General features: G+C 48.1%; 1 protein-coding gene across 1 annotated transcript; it reads right to left on the bottom strand.

The window, feature by feature from the left end:
• Nucleotides 1-3,441: 3,441 nt before the first annotated feature.
• On the bottom strand, nt 3,442-15,835 carry ATF3 (activating transcription factor 3). The gene is made up of 4 exons (XM_023203796.1): nt 15,514-15,835; nt 9,268-9,511; nt 6,006-6,113; nt 3,442-4,862 (listed from the first exon to the last, which is right to left on the bottom strand). The coding sequence occupies exons 2-4, from the start codon at nt 9,505-9,507 to the stop codon at nt 4,665-4,667; spliced, it is 546 nt and encodes a 181-aa protein (XP_023059564.1). The 5' UTR covers nt 9,508-9,511; nt 15,514-15,835; the 3' UTR covers nt 3,442-4,664.
• Nucleotides 15,836-16,902: the final 1,067 nt, after the last annotated feature.

Below are 16,902 nucleotides of genomic sequence, written 5' to 3'. Positions count from 1 at the left end.
GATTCAGTAACTAGACAGGATCTATAGGAATGCAAGATAATGGGATAAATTTGAACCATTTGAGTACATGGTTCAAAATTTCTTTTAACCTAGAATTGGCAGTCTTGGTTCTTAGCCCACTCTTCCATAAAGATCTCAGTTCATGCTGACAACGGAAAACTTTAGTAAGAACCTCAACCTTTAATAATAACATGAGAAATTGCTTCTCCTAGGTGCCCTACTATGTATCAAACTCCATTCCAGTTTGCTACTATTGCAACTCTTCTCATCTTACAGGTAAAAAAACTGAAGTTGTGTAACTTACCTACACTCGTAGAACTTGTAGGCAGTGGAGGCACTATTTGAATACAGGTGTTGCTGCTTTTAAAGTCTTCCTTCTGAACCACTACAGAACTTACAAAAAAAGCTTGGGCAAGCCAAATAAGTTCATAATTAATTCTGTGTGTGTGTGTGTGTGTGTGTGTTTGCGCGCGCGCATATTATGGAGAATCCAGGACAACCACTTCAGGAAGGGGCTGCGCTAAGTTGGGGATTAAATTATCCAGGGGGCCACCTCTATTCCTCCCCTCCATCATGTTTATACCAACATCTTGTGTCAGGGAGCCTATTTTCTCAGGGCCCCCAGTGTTTGCCCCATGCCTCTTCTTACCTCCTACCCTGTGAAATGCCAGGAGAAGAGGGTAGGATGGAAATTGTAAGCTTACATTCCAGGAGCTTATCAAAGGCCCTCCTCTACTCACCTCTCTACCATGCAGAAGTAGTCTGGAAGCCATTTACACCCATGGGGAGCAGGTGCCACTATACCTCCTGCCTTGCCGTGCCCACAGAGCTAGCCCAGGAATAAGTTATTTCCAAGCTGTTACCTGGAAGTTCTGAGAAGGAGCCCCTGCTTCCAACTGTCTTTTCTCCCAGCTTGACATTAGGCTCTAAATCCTACCTTAGAGATTCAGTCCTTGAAGATAAAGGCTAGCTCTTTCTTAACATACACACACCTATCAACTGATGGATAAACAAAATGTAGAGTATCCATATAACAGAATATTATTCAGCCATAAAGAGAAATAAGGCACTATTACATAATACACTGGGCTGACACTTGAAAACATTATGTTAAGTGAAAGAAGCCAGCCATATTGTTTGAAAGGTCACATATTGTATGATTCTATTTACATAAAATATCCAGCACAGGCAAGTCCACAGAAACAGAAGACAGATTAGTGGTTGCCAGAGGCTGGAAGGAAGGGGAATGAAGAGTGACTCCTTAATGGGTACAGGATTTCCTTTGGGGACAATGAAAAAGTTCTGAAACTAGATAGTAGTGGTTACACAGCATTGTGAATGTACTTAATGTCACTGAATTGTACACTTCAAAATAGTTACAATGGCAATTTTTTTTTGTATATTTTACCACACACACACACACAAATGTATATACTCTTGTTTGAAACCATTGCGGTTGAAAAAAAGCATAGGCTTCAGCTTTGGAAAGCTCCACTGTGAGACCTCGAGCAAGTTACTGAGCTCTCCACTCCCTCATCTGTAAAATGGGGATAGCAGTTGTTGTGAGGATTAAATGGGATAATACATGTGAAGTGTTTAGTGTATTGTCCTACTCAATAAATGTTAGCTTCTGTTAGCATTAGTCCTCAACAGTCCTTTTAAGTGTAAATTCCTTCCTGAAAGCAGTGTTTGATGAGACTGTGTTAAAATCTTCTGGAGTGAGAGCCACCATAAGAACACAGGATGCTCAGTGGGCAAATGTGGCCTCATTTCAGGCAGATTCTAATTGGAAACACTGTTCACTCCACAAAGAAACAGTATATGAACCCAATCAGAGGTTATGGGACAGGGAAGAGAGGAGAAAGCTTGATATGGGTTGGCGTGTTGAAGGTTTATTCAAAGCCCCTGGGGAGAAATTAAGATACAGATGGAAAATAGTATTTCAGTTAACAGAAAGTAGAAAGATTCCATTCCAGAACTCCTGTCCTGGGCCAGAACCCTTTAAAAGCTCTTGACTCTGAAATAGGTATTAGGCCAGCTCTCAGGGAAAGCCAAGGGGGCAAGGCAAGAGAGGGAAGGGAGGGTGGCTTTCCACACCCTGGCAGTGTGACATCACCACTACCAAGAGGAGACAGCTCGGTGCAAAGACACTGTCAAACCGGGTGCTTGATAATGGTGGTGGCCCCATCTAAGCTTATTCTCTCAGATCCCCCCACCTTCCCTTTCCTCTAAATGTGAAACAAAAGAAATGAAATAACTTGATGGTAAATGCATAGTCATCATCCTTTTTAAAATTAAAGCATCAAAACATAACCTTGGCTACATAAAACAATTTTTAATGCATTTGTGACAGAACTTCATTTACACTTACCATACACATCAAGTTTTCTTGCCATAGCCACCCAACTTCCTTCCTCTCTAATCCATTGTTGTCCATGGCAGCTTACAAATTGTCTTGTGTTTCATAATGGCTGGTGGCTGGTGCCTCTACCCATAACTAGAAGGTAAATGCAAGGGACATTTTCCCCTCCACCAAGAAAAGGAACATAGATTATCTCCTGAAAGAAGTGGTGAATGGCATTAACATCAGATGGCTCTTGACAGGTTAGGAAAGACCCCTGATGTGCGATTAAGAGAGTAAAATGAAGACACCTATGTCGTAAGTGATCATTTAAAGGAACCATACATGAGGTCAAAGAAGTAGGCACAGAATTCGCACGAATGAATCTGACATTTAACGAAGACAGTGCCTCTCTGAAGAATGGCACCAGTGGCAAGTGGCCAGTTTTTATGTCTAGCCTGTGAATGTTATAGAGAAGCACAAAAAGCAAGGGGGCCTGGCTCTCTTGCAGGCCTAAGGAATCATATGCCCTGGAAATTCCAGGAAATTCAGTGGAATACCTTTCTTTGAATTATCACACCCATTTGTCTAAAATGGTTATCTCTTTTTTCCTCCAGTACCCCTTCCCATTCTTTTCTGATATGTGTTTGCCAACAATGAGACACACATTTAGACATAACAGATGTAACTCAAGTGAGTAATTCTCTGAGAGGAGTTCTGTGGCAGAATGTTAGGGGTCAAAGGTTCAAGCTGAACAGCAGGTGTATGTTTCAGGTGTTTGTACATTCTGAGAAAATAATTAAGGTATCTAGCAATTCAGATTTTATATAAACATTCTAAACACCAAACTGTTGATCTAAAGGATATGTTTGGTGCCATGTTTCAGGGTTTGTCAATGAGAAATTGAGCATAAGGTGCCCGAGACTAAGGAACAAGACTGAAAGTCAACTATCCCATCTAGGGATGCCCCAAAGAGCAAAGGATGACATCTGGAGAAGTTTAAAGCTAGGCACCCCCCATAATGGGGGGGGGAAAGGCAGGGAATGGCTAGATCTCAACAACCAACAGATTTAAATGAACAGAAACCAACACAACATGTGTTTACCATGTCTTGGTTCCAATATTTATTATTCTGTCAGGTTAGGAATACTAGGATAAATAAGTAATATTTTCTCTTACAGAAAATTGTAATGATATTATTGAGTACAATTAAACACTCTGAGAATTTCACAGAAACATCAGAATTTTAACAGACAGTAGCCAGCATCCTTGTGGCCAGTGTGAGTGACTTCTCACAGCTGCAAATGCCCTGGGCCAGATTTCTTAAAACAGCTACATGACAAAAACAATGCTATTGACATCCAATAATGCTGAAGCCTGGGCACCACCTAGGCTCCACTGACTGGGGTTTCCAAATATGTCTCCACTGACTGTGGTTTTTAACCACAAGGAAAGGAAAATGGAATATTCTTTGGCTTTTCCAGCCTAGACACAACTCCTGACCTAAGTCATTGAGTGGAGAGTCCTAACCCTTTGGAAGTTGAACTTTCTGCTTTCTTCCTGTGACTTTGGAACTGAGTTTGCAACAGAGGACCTGCCATCATGCTGTCCATGGATTTTGTGTTAACACTGGGAGAATTCTGTTCTCCAGGGGCTGAAAAGCTCTTCTGGCCACCTGAATATCTTGAGACACTGCGCGTGGTGACAGCCCCGCACCCCCCCAAAACTCTTAGAAACCAGATCTGAGAAAAAGCATATAAAAGTCACTTCAGTGTTGTGTGACACAAACATCAAAAGAGCACATTGCCTAGTTTTCTCGCACACAGAATTTCTGGACATAACAGCATATTTGCTAGAAAGCACAACCTTGGCCATTGCACAACTTCACTAAATGCTGTTCTCACTCCACATCCCCTACGAGTGACAATGGTAGCCACGGTGAAGGAGATGGCCCCATCCCTCCCACCCAAGGTACACACACTTCTGCATGAATCCTAAGGGTGGGCATCCTGGTTTTTTGTAGAATCCAGATGAAAGGCAGGCAGGACACTAGCTGGGGGCCATCTGGAACATAAGAATGGCCAGCGTGTTAAGGCCTAAATCCTGGAGTTGAGGCAAGGATGCACTTGCCCTGGTCCGAGACCCACTCTGGGGCAGAATGGGAAGGGCCCACTGAGTCATTTCAGGACCTCCCGCCTTGTTGGTTCTCTGCTGCTGGGATTCTAGAGGTACACAGGAAGACAGCTCTCCAATGGCTTCAGGGTTTTGGGTATAAAATGAGGATTCAATGAGGACTCCCCAGTTGCCCCCATACCACGGCTGCTTAGCTCTGCAATGTTCCTTCTTTTATCTGTTGGATAAAGAGGTTTCTCTCATCTTCTGGAGTCCTCCCATTCTGAGCCCGGACAATACACGTGGGCCGATGAAGGTTGAGCATGTATATCAAATGCTGCTTCTCATTCTTGAGTTCCTCAATCTGAGCCTTCAGTTCAGCATTCACACTTTCCAGCTTCTCTGACTCCTGGGGGACAAGCAACAGAGGCATCAAGAAAGGAGCCAAGGGCCAGTGAGGAGGGAGTGGCCTGGACTGCTGCCTGGATGCAGGGGTGCACCTGGGACACCCTGGGACCCATCAAGCTGGGAGAGGAAGATGGGAGATGGGAGAGCAGCACTAGGTTTAGGAAAATGCAGACCCTCTTCTTCAGAGAAGCCCTGGTGATGCCACAGAGGCAGCCTGTGACTCTACTAATACTGAAGCTGCAGAGGAACCAATAGTTCAGATACCTCATTTGCATGAATCCACAGCCCATATGCAGGTCTTCTGGAACCCAAAAGGGCCTTGGGAGCTGGGGAGAAATCCAGACTCATAGAGGCTTAGTCGATTCTGAGTCACAGATCTCAATGAGAAGCTCATCTCCCCAGAAAGAAATGTACATGGCAACACATGAAATTCCCTAATTTTCACTGATCCCCTGAAGCAATCAACATAACCCTTTGGGGATCTGTGGGACCTGGGTTAAGACTCTGCCCTGGCCTAACCACATTTGGAGGAGGGACACAACCACTGGAAAGACTGCTGGGCACCATCGGCCACCCTGCCTACCCACAAAAGCAATATCCAACATCCCCTAGTGCGTTCAAGGCGGGCCGGCTGAACGCAGCCAGGGGCTCAGCTTGCTGGCTAAGCCAGGGAGAAGGACTGTAGAGTTAGGAACCAGACAAGAATGCAAAGCAAATGTAACCACTGCTTGTGGATTAAGGAAATTACTTGTTTGAAGAGATTAATTAAGGGCTTTTCATAGTGAGCCAAATGAGAGCTGGCAGCTTCCTTTTCTCAGGAAAACAGTCAAGTGAAGCCTCTTTAACTGGGTTGGCATGTCCTGCAGCCTGGAAGCTGATGGACATGTATGAACCGGCCGAGGCTGCTGGGAGTCGGGCATCAGATGAATTCACACACCTGCTTTTATACATCCAGTCACATCCATTGTGTTTACTGCTTTGCCACCTCCTTATTCTGCAACTGGCATTTCTGCTACCAGCTACAAGGCCCTTCTTGGGAAATTATAACCAGGTAAGGGGTTTTCTAACTCTTCTTCTGATAGCCACATGAAGCTGGTGAGGACAGGCATGAGCGAGAGGAAGGGGAAGGCTAGAAGGCACTTACTTTCTGCAGGCACTCCGTCTTCTCCTTCTTCTTGTTTCTGCACTTGGCGGCTGCAATCTTATTTCTTTCTCGCCGCCTCTTTTTCCTTTCATCTTCTTCAGGGGCTACCTATAAAATCCAAAAGGGACACATTTAAAGGGTAGTAAGAAATGCCACCTATCTCAAATACACTGCCTTTTACTGCCAGCAAAAGCTGGCAGACAAGGTCCAGTGCTAGCGCTAAAGGACCCCGAAAAAATAAAGCTCTAGACTTTTGTGTGAAAACCCCTACACACACACACACACACACACAGACGTGAGTGAAGAACAAAAGTCAAAGTTAAAATTATACCAGCAATATATTAGTAAATTAAAAGTTAGCCAATTTTGAAAATGCATTTGGATTTTGAGATGAGGATAATATGCAAATTGATAACTATTGGTACTAACTGTAATCATTTAAAGCCAAAACAGATTCTGTTTGGTAAACATCTCCTTTCTTTGGGAACCAGGAATGACCTCAGGATCATCACCTAGCCACCCTCTCCCAGCCTCTTCTTCGATCAAGACCCAAGGGCAAACCCCATTCACCTCTGACTTCACCTGGAGCATCAGAGCACCAGCTTCCCAAATCTGGGAGAAGCCCATGATGCTCCTGCAGAGAAGGCACCTAAGCCCATTCCCAACCAAAGTGGCATTAATCGGCCCATGCTGGGGTGCCACCTGCAAGTGGTGAACTAGGACCATCTTTTAGGTCAGTCTCACTACTCCTTGCCCAAAGGCTGCAGTCATGCCAGTTTAGTAAGTGTGAAACACTTCCACTTGCCACCACGAGGAAAAGGCCAATAAAATGGTGGCACCTCAGCTCTGACATCCTTAAGCCACTATGACATCACCAGAAGCCGCCTTCCAGACTTCTCACCATGTTTATTATTCCAGGGGTCTTATGCAAGGTTGCCAAGTGTGGAACAGTGCAAGTGTGTAAGGCAGAAGTGAACTTGGAGCAACACCTGGTCCCAAGGCTGTGAACATTGCTACAGGGAAGGGTGGGGCAGGCTGCCTGGTCCTTGCTCTACTGTCTGGGTGCTTGGGTCTTAGTAGTGATAAAAATAGGGACCACCACACTCCATGCTTCTTCAGAACAATTGGACACAGAAGGTGGCCTCATCCTGACTCATGGCTTTTAAGTGCCATCTATATGCTGATAATTTCCAACTCTATTATCTCTAGCCCAGACTCTCCTCTGAACTCCAGACTCACATATTCAACTGCCTGCTTGACATCTCCATACGGGTGCAGAATAGGACAGATCTCCTGCTCTTGCCACCACCCTAACCCCTATAATCCCAAATCTCAGCAGCAAATGGACGCTCCATTCTTACAGCTGTGCTGGTCAGAAAACTCAGTCACCCTTGAGTCTTCCCCTTCTCTCATACCCCACATCCAATCTATCAGCAAATCAGCTTTACCTTCAAGTCAGATCCAAAGCCAACCACTTCTCCGTACCTGCACTGCTCCCTCCTGACGCAGCCCCCCACCACACCCACTCATGTGGATTCCTGCCACAGCCTCCTTTCTGTGCACTCAGCTTCTGTCTTGCCCCTACTGCCCATTCTCAACATGACAGCCAGGGTGATTATTTAAAAATATAAATCAAGGCTGGGCGTGGTGGCTCACGCCTGTAATCCCAGCACTTTGGGAGGTTGAGGCAGGTGGATCACCTGAGGTCAGGAGTTCGAGACCAGCCTGGCCAACAAGGAGAAACCCCATCTCTACTAAAAAAATACAAAAAATAGCCAGACATGTGGTGGGCACCTGTAATCCCAGCTATTTGGGAGGCTGAAGTATGAGAATTGCTTAAACCTGGGAGGCAGAGGTTGCAGTGAGCCAAGATCATGCTACTGCACTCCAGCCTGGGTGACAGAGCAAGACTCTATCTAAAAAAAAATGTGCGTGTGTGTGTGTGTTGAATCTTGTTGCTTCTCTGCTCAAAACCCTTCTGTGGTTTCCCACCTCACTCTGAGCACAGGGCCACATCTATACAACAATAGTCTGTAAGACCCAATATGACCAGCCCCTATTTTTCTCCCGCCCCCATACTCTGCCCCACTGCACAGCCCACCAGGCACCAATACTCCCACCTCAGTGCCCTTAATTTCTTTTACCAGATACCCACATGACTTCTACCCTCTCCTTTTTCCTTCTTCCTTTCCTTTTGACCTCTGCTCAAAAGCCACTATCAGTGAATCCTTCCCTGACTTCCTTTTTTTTTTTTTTGAGACGGAGTCTTGCTCTGTCGCCCAGGCTGGAGTGCAGTGGCCGGATCTCAGCTCACTGCAAGCTCCGCCTCCTGGGTTTACGCCATTCTCCTGCCTCAGCCTCCTGAGTAGCTGGGACTACAGGCGCCCGCCACGTCGCCTGGCTAGTTTTTTGTATTTTTTAGTAGAGACGGGGTTTCACTGTGTTAGCCAGGATGGTCTCGATCTCCTGACCTCGTGATCCGCCCGTCTCGGCCTCCCAAAGTGCTGGGATTACAGGCTTGAGCCACCGCGCCCAGCCCCTTCCCTGACTTCCTAATTTAAAACAGCACCCCCAGCTGGGTGCAATGGCTCATGCCTGTGATCCCAGTGTTTTGGGAGGCTAAAGCAGGAGGATGGCTTGAGCCCAGGAGATTGAGGCTACAATGAGCCGTGATCACCCCACTGCACCCCAGCCTGGGTGATGGAGCAACACCGTCTCTAAAAGCAAAATGAGTCTTATTCCGTCACCCAGGCTGGACTACAGTGAGGTGATCATGGCTCATTGCAACCTCAACCTCCTGGACTCAAGTGGCCCTCCCACCTCAGCCTCTCAAGTGGATGAGACTACAGGCATGTACCACCCTGCCCAGCTAATATTTTTATAGAGATTGGGTCTCATTGTGTTGCCCAGGCTGGTCTCAAACTCCTGGACTCAAGCGATAATCCCACTTTGGCCTCCCAAAGTGCTGGGATTACAGGTGTGGGCCACCATGCCTGGCTTGAAAAGTTTTTAAACCCACCAACCCCACCCTACCTGTTCTCTCTGCCTCACTCCCTGCTTTTTTCTCCTTTGCACTCATCTCTTAATGTATTTACATGTTATGTATTGTCTGTCTCCTCCCAGGAGAAGGTAAGCTCCCTGAGGGCAGGGGTTTCGTTTGTTTCACTCTCAACAACAGCCCCCTGCCTAGAACATGCCCAACACACAGTGGCTGTGAGCAAAACATGTGCTAAAAGAATGAACACCTGTGGTTAGAACCCACCTCAGCTTTTGTGACAGACACCCCAAGGGGTCTGTCACTGACCGTGACTGACTCCAGCGCAGAGGACATCCGGTGGCAGAGGTGCTTGTTCTGGATGGCAAACCTCAGCTCTTCCTTGACAAAGGGCGTCAAGTTAGCAAAATCCTCAAACACCAGTGACCCAGGAGGGGACAGGCAGGGGACGATGGCAGAAGCACTCACTTCCGAGGCAGAGACCTGGCCTGGGTGTTGAAGCATCATTTTGCTGAAAGACACATTGAAACCCAAACTGTTTCAGGGGCTCTGGGGCATGGGATCAAGTCCCTTTCCTCCACCAGACCTCCAACACCAGAACCCCACCCTCAGAGAAAAGTCCCATAAGCCCTTGGGTTTCTGTTTTGTTTTTGTTTCGTGCCATCCTCATCTTAAGTAAAACAGGTTCTTAAAATACACACAGCTCAGTGACATGAACAAAATGCTTATTTGAAGTTTATAAGGGATGATGTTTCAGGCTACTCTGAATTCACAAGAGCTATGAGTTTTGGCTGGTGTGCCTATGTGCAAATGTGGCTTTAAACAGTCCTGAAAGAGGAAGAACAGTTTTTAAAAATCAGTAAGGCCATTTTAAAAATCATGAGTAACCTCATTTGCAGTCTCTTTTGCAAAGAGGCTTGACATCAAGTTGAAACTATCAGTGAGTGGAAGTAAAAGCAAAAAGTGGGGAATCCTTGAATTTAGCAAATACATCTCTGAAGCTTCTCTCCCGGAAGTTGGGCCCAAGCAATGGGAATGAGAAAGGTAACTGTAGCCAGGTGCGTTTCTTCACCCCAGACTTTGGCAGGGGATGGGGAGGTGGATTCTTAAGGTTAAAGCTGGCAAAGCAAAAGGCCTTAAAGAAAAGTAAGGTGCCGTATTGTGGGGGAGTTGTTCAGACCTGTGGTGTAGGCAGAAACTTAGGCTGGGTGTGGGGACAAAGAACCCTGGGGTTGGCTCTGGCACTAAAGAGCAGTGACTTGAGCCAGTCACTTCAGCTCTCTAGGACCCAGTCTGTGTCTGGTAAATGACTGAGAGCTCCTCCAATGCAAGCATTGAGTCTACACCATTGCTTTACCCAGAGCCTGGCCCAGCACCTGACTCGCCATGCCTCACTGGCCAACTGAATAAATGAAGTGGGGATGGGGCCATCAAATCAAGTGCCCCCCATAGTCCAAGGTTACTTTTCTCATTCCCATTTCTTGGGCTCAACTTCTGGGGGAGAAGCTTCAGCAATGTAGTTGCTAAATTCATCTCCCTCTATTATTCTATAGCTCAGTGAACCCAAAAGGATGACAAAAGGAAAAGAAAGAGTAGAAGTAGTGACAGTTACATGGACCCAATTTGGAAGAGTGCCCCATAAGTCTTGGCCTGCTGTGTACTCCCTCCAGCAGTGGCCATTCCCCCTCCTCCCTACAGTTGGTTCCCAAGTGGCAATGAGTATAGGGATGAGTGTAGAATGAGCGTGGTCTGGGCATTCCTCTCACCGGGGAGTCTGTGGTCATTAGCACAGTCCAGACAGAGAAGAAGCCCTCTGGCAAGTCTCAAACATTTAAGGAGTGCCTCCTTCATATCAGAAGCCTTAGGGGCACTATCTCATTTAACCCTCATGAGAACCCAGTGAGTTAGGATTTAGCCCCCTTTTATAGATGAGATAACTGAGGTTTAGACAAACTAAGTCATTTGTCCAAAGTCACAGAATTAATATGGGGCAGCATCAGGATTTGGAATTAAGTTAGTTTGGCTCCAGGATTCATGCCCTTAATTTGTACATTGCAAAAAACGAACGAATATTATTATACATTACAAAAACAAAGCAGTATTATGTTATATTGCACAAACAAAACAAAAAACCTGAGCAAATATTTGGGGGGGCAGGCCTTAAGGTAGGTGGGAGGCCTGGAAACGAAGTGATGGAGGCGAGGCTAAGTAAAGATTCCTGGGGATAACTTGAACTCTGTTTAATGAACTGCTAATCTTTATGTCAGGGTGCACACCCAGGCTGCTTGCTCCCTGGCCTCTGGGAGTGTGAGCAAGTGGGTCTCTTATCCACAAAATTCTCATACTGGGGTCAGAAGATGAAAATCTGAAGCCCACTGACTCCATTATGTGTTATCATTGTACCTCCCAGTGGCTTTTTCTCCTCTGTTAAAGATGGCTTGTAACAATCACCCTATTTTCCCATAATATCCTATGAGGAACTGAGGAACTAATACATGAATATGCCCTGGAAAACATTCCTTTGGCCAGGAGCTCCATGATTACTAGGCCTCCCAGAGATCTCTCCAGCCCAGGGCTGGCTCTCTGACAGAGGCTCTGTGGGGTCCAGGAGGGAGGGTGGCTGGTCACCCTCTTTGATCTCAAAGGCTTCTGAATAGAATACCCTGACTTCAACTCCCCCTGGAGATCTAACATACACCAATGGAGGCAAGACTTCCAGGCCAATGAAAGCTGCCCTTGACTAGTCAAAGAAACCCAGGCTATATATGTAATTCTTTTCCCAAAGCCCTGTGTCATGAGTCAGAACTGAAGTTCTTCTCTCAATTTAATCCTATAATCTTAGGATGCTGGGAGGATACTTGTCACTGTCAGGCAATAAACTCTGAGAAACCAGACTTCTAAAGCCAGAGGCTTAAGATTCTCCCATGTATTCATGTTTCCCTGCCCTTTCCAACTTTATTAAAAACCCAGTGATTCAGGGATGACATTCAGAGCTACCACTGGGCTAGTCTTTGATCGGAGGCCTGAATGGCTCCCTTCTACACGGGTACTTAGAATTTCACTGCAGTAGACTGTAGTTCCATTTCGCCACCCAACTAGGTTTATTAATGAGCTCTCAGGGCTTGGGGTCTGCTATTTGTGACTCCCATTCCCGACCCTTCTTCTTATGTAAAGTCAGCAGTCCCAATGAAAGAAGCTGAAGAATGTCAGTGGTATGGAATGCTTTTATGGAAAACATTGGGTGGGCTTACTTGGGGACAGAAATGGTTGTAAAAATGTTAAAAGTCTTTCAGAAAATAAAACAGATGTATCTGTAGAGATCTGGGTTTTCTTGGCACTAGGCTAAAGCTTAACTTCTTGGGATACTTTCTAGTTATTCCTTTACTCAGTCTCTTGAGTTATGATTCAGCCTAGACTCAGGCTGTGTCCCCACAAGGAAATGAAGTTAAATCGTCAGACAATTTTTCAGAAAGTTGAGATCCTCAAACATCCTGATCCTGGAAAAAAATTGTTTGGGGAACTCAGATCAGAGTTGACTTTCTATGCTGATCATAAAATTGTTCAGACTTGCTACCAAGAACTTGCATTTTGTTTCTGCTTGATTATTTCCGATCAGAAATCATGTTGTATCATTGGTAGTTTCATCATTTTCAAGAAAGTGAAACTTTACTCATGTATTCCTTTAACTGGAAATTCAGCTCCCAGATTTTTATTTCCTAGTAGCTACAGCTACATTGAATTTTCACTTTTAATTTTCATCCTCTTTCCACTAAGCATTGCTCGCTAACCATCTTATGTTACTAGGAAGCCAATACTGGCCTTTCACTAACTCTTCATATCTTGGTCTTCCTCCCAGACCTCTTGAAGATTGTAGGTGCAAAGCTGGGCATCAAGGGCCAGAGACAATGTTTCTAAACCTATCAGTGCCACTCACAAACTAAGCACTCACCAACAAATCACTTAGGCTTTCTGGGCCTCTCATTCTCCTCCTCTGTAATTTGAGATCAAAACCGCCTGCCCCAAAGGGCTGTTAAGAAGGATATATGAGATTTACATACACACTGGGTAGTCATTATTACTGTGACTCCATCTTCTCCATTTCAGGAAAAACTCATTCTGTTGTTATCAATTCAATAAAGCCCTGTTAGTGAGGAATTAACTAAAACCTTCAAGAAATTCAGGTCATTCAGAGCCTTTTTTGTACTCTGATTGACCCCAGGTTCTTCACAGACCAGGTAGATGTCACCCCACTATTTGCTGACACCAGCATTTCTCCATTACATATTTGAAAGAAAACCAATTCTCACTTATAAACCATTTCTCCCTTGGAAAGCTTCTGTGGCATCTTGACTATGTCCTTCCTCCTCCCCTGGCTGGGTAACACTTGAAGCCACTGGCCTTGTCCCATGCCCAGCCAATTTTAAAAAGAAAGGAATCATGGACTCTATCTAATGGAAATCACGCCCTCTCAATATAGAATCATCTAGGTCAGATTTTCATTTTGTAATGAGTACACTGGTCCAGGGAGGTAAAAATGACTTGCCTAAGGTCATAAAGCTGGTGAGTGGCCCATCCCATGCCAAGCTGCTGACCGCCCACCAACCGCTCATTTTGGTCCATCACCAATAGGTATCACCACCTCAAGGGATCAACCAACAAGGCAACCAGAGAACAGAGCCATTAGCCAGGTAGATAAGGGGTCAGGAGTCCTGGAACTTGGTACCAACCGCAGAGGAGACTTTGACAGGACTGAGGCAGGGAGGGGCTATCAAAGAAAAGGGCCATGGAGAGAAAGGAATTCTATAATGGCTAAAGGGCAAGGAGGAAGAGAGAGAGAAAAAGAAGGCTCCCAGCACTGTCACAGATGCTGGGTGCTGTATCTTATCCCCACTGCGGGCGTGGGGTGCTGCCTTCTTTGCTGTCTCTGAAACTGTTCTGACAGTAACTGCAATCCTCACCTCATCCCATCTTTGACCAGGATATCCTCAAAGCAGGAGCCTGTATGCTGTAGCATTATTCTACAACCAATGCTAACTGCAAAACAACGGGGACAGTAATACCAATTTTTTGCCTTCACTTTAAGTTGTGGAGACAGAAACTTCCAACAGAAGATATGACTGTCACCTACAACGAAAGGGGTACATTGAGAGAACATCCAGATTTTCTGGCTCTCCTTTTTTTTTTTTCTGGCTTCATCAAGGATTTAGCAACTATTTTATTTGTAAGAAAGCATATGTGACCTATGCAGTGAAATTAGGAAATAGAAAATGTTTAGGAGGAAAGGAAGTAGATGAGAGACGAAAACGGGGTGGGGGAACAGAGAAGGAGAAGGAATCCAGTGGAAAGAAAACTGGTGAGGGAAAAGATGCCCTGCAGAAAAGTCCCCTTTCCCCCACTGTCTGGACACCGGTCAATGACATTAGATAGAGACCCAAACCATTCAAGTCCCCTCACTGGCTCCTTTTCTTCCCACTACACCACTCCAGAATCTGAAAATCTGCAGACAGAAAGGACCTTAGCAGTTATCTGGTTCAACCACTGCATTGTGCCCTCCAACACGCAGAGGGGGCCGGTACTGCCCATGTGCCCTTATTTCCCGGCTCGGCATACTGAGGCTCAACGACATCGATTGCAGTGTAAGCGCTCAGAGTCCTGGCACTAGACCACAAAGCCATTCTCTCAAATATCTGCACAACTGGCTCCACACCCTCGCTTCCCCGCCACGGTGGGTCTCCCGCGGACCCGCCGAGGGAAAAGCCAGAGTGAGAGTCCCAGGTGTGTGGGAGTCCCGGGCTCGGGTTCCAGACACCAACTGGTGCCGGGAGCCCTTCCCGTCGTCCGCCCTGGGACAGCGCGACACCAGCGCTCTCCACTTCCAAACTTATCCCAGCTAACTGTTTCTCCGGGTTGCTTTCACTGTCCTGCCGCCAGCGCTCCGGGGTGCCCAGGGCGACCCCCAGCGGCCGCGCACGCGACGCCGCCCGCCCTCCTACCCCTTCCCCATTCATTCCTCTCGGCGCGTGGGGCAGCCCTCCCGCAAGCCTCCGGCCTTCGTGCCTCTCTGCCGACCCAGGGAAGGATCGGCTCCCTCAGTGCCGTGTCTCGAAGCGAGGGATGCAGCGGGACGGCGAGCTGGGCAGCCTCGGACACCCCAGCGCACCCGCCCACCCACCTCACGCCCTCTCCCAGCCCGGCAAGCCAGCGCCGTCTGCGGAGAGAAGCGGCGCTCCAGGCTGGCGGCAGAGTGGACGCCCGACCTCCGTCACCAGGAACCTTTCGCGCCCCAAGTCAAAAGAGAAAGTTAGTTCTTTCGCTTTGCGGGAAACTTTTCGAAGTGCCGAGGAGCAGCGGTGGCTTAGAAGAAGTTCAAGCCAGAGTTATTTCCAAGCCGGAGACTAGGGGCGCGGATCTGGGGTGGGTCAGGGGTCGGCGGACTGGTTACTTAGAGGGGCGCGAAGGGAATGAAGGCAAGCCGCCCTCGTCGCGCTCACTCCCTTGGCTTCCAGCGCTCACCTCCAGGCTCCGCTCGGGGCGGCCAGGGTCCGGAGGACGGGCAGGGTCGGGAAGGGGTCGGGCGGGCTGTTTGTCTGGCCGGCGGGCGAGCACCAAGGACTCACGGCCGGCGCGCGGGCTGAAGGGTGCGCTCGGGCGGCGGCGAGAGAAGAGAGCTGTGCAGTGCGCGCCTGGCTGCGTGCGACTGTGGCTTGGAGAGCGTTGCATCACCCCTTTTATAGCCCTCAGGCTGGCGGAGCGGTCGTTTACTCCGTGTTGCCAGTCCCAGGCTGACGTAATGCTATTAATAGCTTCCCGGGAGAACCGGCCGAACCGAGCGGAGGAAGGGGTGGGGGAGGGGCCAAGGCGGGGCGGAAGGCGGGTGGAGATGGGGGGGCACTGGTGATGCAAGTTCGGGGAGGAGCCAGCCGAGGCGCGTTCCCCCAGCCTCGCTCACTGAGACACACACCAGCCCGCCCTCTCTCTCCATATCAGGACCGGAGTCGCCTGGGATAGCCGCCAGATGTGCGTACTCGCTGCTGCGTGTTCCAGGCATGACCAATGGTGCCCAAGCCAGCGGCATGACTCCACCGCGCTGGCATCTCTCCCTCCGCTAGGTTGAGGAGCGGGGGGGCGGGGAAGGTGGGGAGGCGGGTCCCGGCCCCAGCCCAGACTAGGTGAGGCTGGGAAGCGGGCACGACCTTTCTCTAAAATGCGTGGTCATTTTCTGGAGCTTCAGGAAAATACCCCCTCCCCCACTGGCCTCCTACTTCTCTAGCAGGGACAGAGTAGGGGCAGAAGCGTTAGTCTGTGATGTGGGGAAGGTGTCCAAAGTCACCCTTCGGTGTATCCACGCCGTTACCCGCCGGGTGTGACCTCCGCGGCGGGGACTACGAGAAGCCCGCCGGTTAACACAAAAGAGGAGGGCAGCCCTCGGCTGGCACCGTGCGCCGGAGCCCGCGGCCCCGGACCCTCCACATAGACGCACACGCAGGATAGCTCCGGGCTCCGAGACTAGGGCTAGTGGTAGGACAGTATCGGTTCGATTTTTCTTCTTCTTTTTTTTTTCAATCACAAAGCGTTTGAAATTGACAAGAACGTCTCAGTGAAACCAACAAGAGCGTGAAAAGATCAGAGTCCCGGAGGAATCAGAGGCAACCCGGTGGGCGCGTAGGAGGGGGCGGAAGCCAGCGGCCAGGACGAGGGGGAAAGAGAAGGTGCTTTGGGGTTCGCGAACCTGTCCAGGCCTGGGGGTCGCCCCGCTCTCAGGCAATATTTAGGGAAAACCCATCTTCAGCTTTCACGTGTTCTTTTGCTCCCAGAGCCTACTGGATTGGGACCAGAAGGCCCGGAATGGGGACGCACTGACCACAGGCGGAACCCGCAGCAGAAATCCCCTCTGCCCTCAAG

Source organism: Piliocolobus tephrosceles, chromosome 1 (genome assembly GCF_002776525.5).
Source record: "Piliocolobus tephrosceles isolate RC106 chromosome 1, ASM277652v3, whole genome shotgun sequence".
Classification (NCBI taxonomy): Eukaryota; Metazoa; Chordata; class Mammalia; order Primates; family Cercopithecidae; genus Piliocolobus; species Piliocolobus tephrosceles.
The sequence above is the reverse complement of the archived record's forward strand: the minus strand, read 5'-3'. Positions and strand labels throughout refer to the sequence as shown.

What these genes read in the sequence shown, in the direction of transcription:
- ATF3 (XM_023203796.1), bottom strand. Translation starts at nt 9,507, where the DNA reads ATGATGCTTCAACACCCAGGCCAGGTCTCTGCCTCGGAAGTGAGTGCT. An exon ending in TGTCTGTCACAAAAGCTGAG is followed by an intron (nt 6,114 to 9,267) that starts GTGGGTTCTAAC and finishes TGGATTTTATAG; the next exon opens with GTAGCCCCTGAAGAAGATGA. An exon ending in AGACGGAGTGCCTGCAGAAA is followed by an intron (nt 4,863 to 6,005) that starts GTAAGTGCCTTC and finishes CTTGTCCCCCAG; the next exon opens with GAGTCAGAGAAGCTGGAAAG.